At 47.7% G+C, this 8,241-nt stretch overlaps 1 protein-coding gene across 1 annotated transcript in view; it reads left to right on the top strand.

Annotated features, from left to right (window-relative positions):
- FHAD1 (forkhead-associated (FHA) phosphopeptide binding domain 1) overlaps positions 1-8,241 on the top strand; it is a 138,442-nt gene that overhangs the window by 51,506 nt on the left and 78,695 nt on the right. The window contains exons 6-8 of the mRNA XM_008572857.1: positions 1,563-1,686; positions 4,526-4,656; positions 6,987-7,076. Of these exons, the coding sequence (XP_008571079.1) occupies positions 1,563-1,686; positions 4,526-4,656; positions 6,987-7,076 (345 nt within the window). The remainder of the gene's footprint in view (positions 1-1,562; positions 1,687-4,525; positions 4,657-6,986; positions 7,077-8,241) is intronic.

The following is an 8,241-nucleotide window of genomic DNA, read 5'->3' as shown; positions in this document are numbered from 1 at the left end:
GGGGGGGGGCATGTTTTCCCATTCTTTCTGGAAGTTCGTCTCTGTGTTGTGCCTCTGGTATCATGCAGACAAAAGCGGTAAGCTAAGAACTAGAAACATTTTTTTAAATTCCCAGTACCTTTTATGGGACATTTGCATTTCCCCTACAGAGAACAGGAAGAGGTGAAAGGATTTTTTTCACTCAAGCTTTCCAAAGCAGAAACATTAAGAAAAAGTACAGTGGTGGGGGACATTGTGACATTGTGTGTCCCTGGCCCCTAGCAAATACACCCCTTCTCCAATGTCCCAGATGCCCCAGGGAAAAAATAGCTTCCCCAAATGTCATAGAATCTAAACCATCACGGTAATGGAATGAGACATATAAATTGTGAAACCTTGATGCTTTTGTTAACTCTACCGCAGAGTAGTCGTCATGAGTTTCAGGAATGGAAACAAAGACTCTGAGCGCCATCTGGTGGCGAGGCACACCATGCGCCCTACCCACGTTTTCTGAGCATGCCCCACCCCATCATTTTTTATGCTGTGCCTAAGACAGGATGAGACAATTAACAGGGATTCTTGTATTTTCTCTTAATAACAATCACACTGGTGTTTAAATGAGCATAGACAAGGCTTACAAATGCACACAAAAATATTACCAATCTACCTTCCCCAAGACAGACAGAGAAGATGAAACTGAAACACACCATGGGTGGTCAAGTGAGAGGATTATAATAGTTAATATATATATGCTGTGTGCCAGGCATGGTCTGAGCAGTTTTACATATACTGACTTATTAAAATACTTTCAACAATCCTATGAGATCAGGACTACCATCACCACACTTACAGAATGAAAAAATGAGGCAGATTTTGGTGTCCTTCCTAGGGTTACACAGCCTCGGTGGCAGGGACAGAATTCGAAGGTGGAATTCTCCCAAGTTCATGCTGTGCTTTACAGCCTCCAGCTTTAAGCGCTGGTTCCTAGAACCAGTTAAATCGTAACTCCACGTTTGACTAGATGTGCAATCCTGAGCAAACGACCTCACCTCTACGTCCCAATTTACTCACTTGCAAAATGGGAATGTTAATGGGAACCTCATTCAGGATGCTGTGAGGTTCTATTGAAGAAGCAGCATCCATGAGCAGGCTTTGTAAGCTCTAGAGTGTTCTGTGAGATATAACCTATTGTTATTATCATTGAGGGAGTTAATATTATAATCTGTTCCCTTCTCTTGAACTTTGCTGGGTGATCTGGAACCAATGGCTGGCCTATTTATGGCTGAGAGCCCAAAGGTCGTAGGAACGCACATTAAAGAGCCAGGCATCCCAGTAGCAGCTGGGCCTGAGCCCCTCTGTGGACACAAAGATAAGATTCATGTTTTGATTATATATGAAATGATGGTCACTGAAGAAACAGGCCCTTCCCTGTCCCTTCCACTCATTAAAACTGAAAAGCTTAGTCTCCCCAACACCTCAACCAAAGATCAGTCAGAATCTCCTGTCCAACTTTGGAGAAGTCCCTGCGTGTCTTGCAGACATGGGCTGGCCCCCATCTGACTATGCACTGCCTCCTCCCACAGATCAGTGCCCTACAGAAAGGCTACAGCCAGGTGCTGTGCCAGTCACTGTCTGAGCGGAACTCAGAGATCACATCACTCAAGAATGAGGGCGAGAACTTAAAGAGGGACAACGCCATCACGTCAGGTGAGCTCTTTCTGGAGCTGGGCCAGGGAGCTGCCCCAGACTTCCCTTTCCTGGCCATGGCAGACATCACCAATCAACCACTGCACTTTCTCTCACTGAACTTGGAAGCATCCACAGAGTTCCTCTCTGCAGCCCTTTAGGCAGCTGCTGTCAGTGAATTAGTTTGTCCTCAAGAGAGGTGTGTTTGCCATCTGGTTCTTGGCACAGGGCCTGGCTCAAAGTCAGCCCTCAATAAAGATTTAGTAGATGTTACCTCTTAGCTAAAAGGCCTGCTGAGCACCAACCCCACAGGGAGAACACAGGACATGGAGTGGCTCAGGCAGTCCCACGAGCCAGTTTGCCTTAAATGCAAACTGGAATGTGGGCAAAATGGGGTCGCCACTTTTAATGCCCAGTGTCTTACCCACTTCACCCTGGTGCACTTGAGCCTGCATGACAACATTTTGCTAGTTGGCCAACAGAGGTAGTTTGATACTAAAGAACATAGGTGTTGGGAGGGGTGGCCAAGTCATGGTCCGCCCATAACAGGCACAGCTGTTTCTTAGCCTGGATTCATTCATTCATTCAGACACCACCTTCTCTAACAGGGAGTCGGACAGATCTGGACTTGGTTTTCACTTGGGATGGGATAGACCCTCACCACTCAGAGTGTAGTCCCCAGACCAGGAGCATCAGCATTAACTAGGTCCTTGTGAAAAATACAGAATTGCAGGCCCCACCCCAGACCTCTTCAATCAGAATCTGCATTTTAACAAGCTCCCTGGGTGTTTGCTATGCACACGCAAGTCTGAGTAGCGCCAGGCTGGGGTATGCTGCAGTAACAAATAGTCCCCCAGGTCTCAGTGGCTCACCATAGACAGGCTCACTGCCTGCTTCCACCTTGGGTCCATCACAGGTCAGTGGGGGCTTTGCTCACTGTAGCCACTCAGGGACCCAGGCTGACAGAGACCGTCAAAACACACCACAGATCTCGTCTTCCTTGATGAGAGAGGCAGATGTAGTCACGGGGACTGGATTTACTCTCCTGCCTGAACCAACTAAAACAACAAACAAACCAGAAAAAAAATCTGAAACAATGGCTTTTATATTTTGGCCCCCAAGAAACATGTGACAGTGATCCCAGAGGGAGGAGCAAAAAACGAGCCCTGCAATCGCCCCCAGCTTACTGCCTGGACAGAGTTTCCAGAGCACAGCGGGAGGGGAACCCAGGCAGAGCCCGGGGGTCTCCCGGAGTGGAGGAGATGGAGACACCAGCACAGCCAGAGTTTGCTGGCTGGAGTGCCAAGGAGGAGAGGACCACACAGAGAGGGCAAGGCCCCGAGATCTGCAGAGGGCTTCAGCTGAGTAGGGACTGGTTGGCACATGCAGGTGGGCAGGTAAAGAACCTCCCGATAGGAGCGGAGGGAGCAACCTGGAAATGCTCACAGGCCTGAGAATAGCTCACTTTCCCACCATGCAGAATGCAGAAACCTGCAACACACGGGCATCTGGTAGAGACTCAGAAGGGCCTGGCCTCCTTTGTGAGGCCAGACGAGCTGGAGACTAAAGGCCGCTCTGGTCCTGCCTGACAAAGCTTGAAGGAATCAATCCATTTCCCAGTGACTTAACTGTGTCCCGGGACAAAGCTCATTTTTAAAATGGAATTCTGGATCATGCTGTTCTTCATTGCACACACCTTCTGGACAGGTACCTGCCAGTGAAAATGGGATGAGTGTTCTTCCAAGAAAAAATCAGTTTCAGATCATCCGTGACCACTGCACTTATGCACGCTTCTCGCTTTCCCTCAATATAATGTGATAATGGATTTGTTACCTACTGCTGCAAAACAGTTATCCCAAAATTTAGTAAATAAAACAACAACTATTTGTTATCTCACCCAGTTTCTGTGGTTCAGGACTTTGGGGGTGACTCAGTTCCGGCTCAGGGTTCCTCGTGAGGCTTCTGTGGTGTCATCTGGGGCCTCGGTGGGAGCTGGAGGAGCCCCTTCCAGAAGGACCCCTCATGTGGCTTTTGGCTGGAGGCCTCAGTTCCCCACCACATGGACCTTTCCCTGGGGCTCCTTGCGTGTCCACAACATGATGGTTGGATTTCTCCAGACTGAGTGACCCAGGAGAGAGCAGAGAGGAAGCCACAGTGTCTCTGATGGCCCAGCCTGGGAGGTCACATTCTGCTATTCCCACAATATCAAGGTGGCCACACACATCAGCACTATGCAGGGTGGACAGGGGCCACACAAGAGCATGAGTGCTAGGAGGCAGGGTACCCGGGGCCATCGTGGAAGCTGAACCACAAATAATCAGGTACCCTGTGAGAAACATGTGTGTCAGCCACCCACGAGGTTCCTCATACGCATCATCTCATCTCACCCTAGCAGGAACTCCGCAGGTGCAGTGAGAGGTCAAATAACTTACCCAAGACTCCCAAGCTAATGAGGGATAGAGAAAGGTTCTGAAGTCAGATGAGTGTCAATCCAGGCATCCCATCAACAGCCTCCAACATGTCCCCTTCTGCCACATGCCTGTAGCCTCTCCTGGTCCCTCCCTCTGTGAGGCCTTTGTTCCCCAGGTGTTTCTTGTCCTCTGGGCTCTGCAGGGCCTGTGCCCACAAGGTTTTTTCTGTCCCCAGCAACATTCACTGACTCCTCCTTATTCTAAGACCTTCAACAGATGATGTTCTGTGGATACTGGTCTCAGCCCCATTCTAGCTCCTGGGATCCTGGGAGACCAACTCCTTCCTCAGTGCCAGGATAGTCTTTAGGGTAGCTGACAGTGGCCATGGTGACAGTAATCGTTATTGCCCCCGCTGACCTCTTTGAGTCTGTTTTTTTTTTTTCTTACAGGGATGGTGTCCTCTTTGCAAAAAGACATGTTAGCAAGGAATGAGCAAGTTCAACAACTAAAAGAGGAGGTGAATCAGCTGAAAAGTCACAACAAAGAAAAGGATCACCAGCTTGAAGCCCTTGGCTCCAGAGTGAGTGTCGATGGCATCGTTGTCTTGTAGCAGAGTGGCAGGGCACACTCACATCGTTTACCTTGGGCCCTGACATCTCACCCATAGTGAGATGAGACCAGTGCCCGAGGGAATAGGACAGCTGCCGGGTGGGCCAAAACATGAAAGGCCCACCTAGAAAGACTAAAACAGGGGTCCACGTTCTCTGCAGCTTTTCAGAGAACAGCGTTCACGTGGCTCAGAAAAGGCCAGATGTGGATTCAAATCCAGCAAACATTTTCTACACCTATTATAAATTAGCGTGTTTAATCCCAGCAACAAACACACCTACTAGCAGGTATTTCCACGGGAAGGTTAATGTTAAGACAGAACAGAATCTCACTGTGTGCAAGGAGGACCATAGTGGGCTTCACCTCTGTCCCCGTCACCACTGGTTTGCACAAGATACCTTCAAAGCAGAATGTTTGAAAGTCCAGGTACAGTTACGCAGATTTTCATTCCTTTCTTAGACTCTAGTGTGCATAAGAATTCCTCTGCGTGAAATGAACCTGGTAAGCAAGTTAAGAGCTTTTTAAATGAGTTTTGACTATTTGCAAATTTTACCTTCGATGCTTTGACTTTAGAATCCTGATCCTATAGGATAAGATTTCTCGGTATCTGTATGGTTTGTCTGTTTCAGCGAGTCAAGGTGAAACCTAATAATTTTCATCTTGGGTGGCAAACACTGAGATCTATGGTGGCTGCCTTATCCATTAGCCACATCTGCCCGGGTGCCAAGGTGGGAATGGGTCATGAGAGTCCGAGGACAGGGCAGCAGAAGTGACATCTGGTGCTTGTTCCCATGCCCAGTGTAGAGCTGGTGAAAGGCAGAGCATGAGCTTTGGGGTCAGACAGACCAGAGCCCAATCCCAGAGCATGCTTATATTGTAACTTACCTGGCCTCCATTTCCTTATCAGTGAAATGGGGATAAAATCCTTTTCTGAGACTTGAGAAGCTGATTTTAATTGTGCTCTCTGCCTCTGCACCTGGTCAGCACACCTCTCCAGGCCTCTGCGTTCATTGCTCCTGAGCGGACTGACTTCCTGGATTAAACATTTCTGTGATTGCCCTTTTATGTGGTGTGTGTGTGTGTGTGTGTTTGTGTATGCGTGCGTGTGTGTGTGTGTGAGTGTGTGTGTGTGTATGCATGCACTAGAGAGGCAAACAGGTCATAGAGCTGATGCTGGGTGGGAAAAATATGGAAAAACAGCAGCTTTTCTGCTATCCCACCTCCTGAAGTACATTTGGGTTATTTTCGTCCCCATCTGCCCTTCCTCATTGACTTTGGAACAAGGTCTGTGTCTTCTCTAGCCTGTGCCTGCCATTAGCACATGGGCTCCTCATGACCCAGGGTATTATGAAAACCTTTGAAATGCCTATCCTTTTTTTTTAGTTACAAATGTCATATGTGTTCATTTTAGAAAAATAAATAAATAACACTGAAATGCAAAATTAAAGAGAGAATAAAAGAAATGTAAGCCTGAGAAATCGATGTTAATATTTTAGTGTATATTCTTGTTTCTATATATTACCTAGAAATACATATATACAAATATGTAACAATGCATTTATACTCTACACATTTTTTAGAACTGAGTACTTATGGTTTTCCTGCATTAATAAATAAAAGCTTTTATTATTCATCTTAAAAGCTACATAGTGTTCTCTCGGATGCGCACAGTGTAACAAAAGCAGTCTTGTGTTGTTGGATTCAGTTGTTTCCTTCTCCCCCCACCGCACTGTTGGTAACAGTAATGTGCAGAACAGCCTTGAACCTTCAGATTCACTGATCTGTGCAGTCACTGTCCTTTAGGATACATTCCTCAAGTGGGTTTCTGGGTCAAAAAGAAGCCATATCTTTATGCTCTTAAGCCTCCTGCCAAATTGCCCTCCAGAAAGGCTGTTCCATTTCTGTTCCCAGGACCAGGGCACTTATGTCTCTGAGAAGTAACTTGCATAAAGCACTGAGAGCCATCAGGCTTCACCACTGACCGCCCTGAGGGCATCCTGAACGTGTATTCCTGAACCCTGACTACCACAACTAGATTTTTCTTGTGGCTTAGATTACTGGCTTTTGAAAAAGAATTTAGGTGCTTTATTCCTCAGAGCTCATGAGAGGGGAGAATTAGAACTGCAGCAGGATCCTGTGTGCCCACCAGACACAAATGGTCCTGCCTCTGGGAACTGGATGTGTGATTGGATTGAAACAGCAGGAGATGCCCTCAGGAGCCAACACGGGGCTTGGAACCCTCCAGGCCACCCCCACGTGGCCAGCGTTGGCCTCTTTCTTTGTCGTCCTTTTTCTCCACAGTGCTCAGCGCTGAAAGAAGAGTTAAAAAAGGAAGATGCTCAGAAGGAGCTCCGGGAAGCCCAAGAGAAAGAGTTAAAACTCTGCAAGACCGTGAGTTGAACCTCCTCATTTGCAGGTGCCCACAGAAAACCAGACTTTGACTTTCAGGTTTTTGGTAGGATCCTTGGCTCTTCGCAAAGCATGAAGCTCTGGGGCTTTATGTTTGGCTTTTGTTTTTGTTTTTTAATGTAGTCTCACAATTCTTTGATTTACCGCCTCTAGCCCCAAGGAGGAGATGGGTGAAAAGACTGTGGAAAGCTCACCCTCCCAGGAGGCTCTGGGCAGTGGCTCTAACTCACTTGCCAGGTTTCCCCTGGGGCTGGGCTGGAGTTGGGACGGGGACAGAGATGGGTGGCTGGCCAGCTGGGTGGCCACCACGGGCTGCTAGAAGATCATTCTGGTCCCCTACCCCTAGACCTGTGAGTCCCAAACTTAGGTTCCACTGTCATGGGTTTTATCATAGCCCCAGGCACTAGTGTAGACACAATCTTCTTCCTTAAGTATTTTTATTTAAGTACACTAATTTTACACCAATTCGTAGAAACAAAACAAAAAGGAAAGGCATCACTTCCCTTATATAGAAGGTGACCATAAAAGTAAACACTACGCGGGCCGGCCCGGTGGCACACTCGGTAGAGTGCAGCACTTGGGAGCATGGTGGCACTCCTGCCGAGGGTTCGGATCCCATATAGAGACCGGTCTGCTCACTGGTTGAGTGCGGTGCAGGTGCAACACCGAGGGTTGCGATCCCGCTGCCGGTCACGAAAAAAAGACAAAAAGGAAAAAAAAAAAGTAAACACTATGAAAATATGACCATTAAAATTAAAAGTGTACTCCCTACACCGCCTGCATCCTCCTGCACATCACCAGGCGACCGTGTCCCACGTGGAGAAGCACAGCCTTCGACCCTGGGAGGAGACACGCTCTTCCCCACGCCAGGAGCTCTTCTGCTCTCTGCCTTAAACGGGAAAGAAAATTGCCATTGTTCTGGTCTTCCAAACTGCGCCCACTGGGTCTTCCAAACAGTTGGCCCTTATTTAGACTGAGATCAAATGTATAACCCAAGAGAAGGGATTCTAATGAGTTGATGCATATCTTGTAGTGTTCAATCCAGGCTCCACACTGGTTTCCCAAAGAAGAGTCTACTTTGCCTACAGATGTAGAACATTCCCTCCCAGAGAAGGAAAGAAGCAAATCCCAGAATTTCCACCTTACA

The sequence above is a fragment of the Galeopterus variegatus genome, unplaced genomic scaffold (assembly GCF_000696425.1).
Source record: "Galeopterus variegatus unplaced genomic scaffold, G_variegatus-3.0.2 Scaffold843, whole genome shotgun sequence".
In the NCBI taxonomy this organism is placed as follows: Eukaryota; Metazoa; Chordata; class Mammalia; order Dermoptera; family Cynocephalidae; genus Galeopterus; species Galeopterus variegatus.
This window is presented reverse-complemented; position numbering and strand designations above follow the sequence as displayed.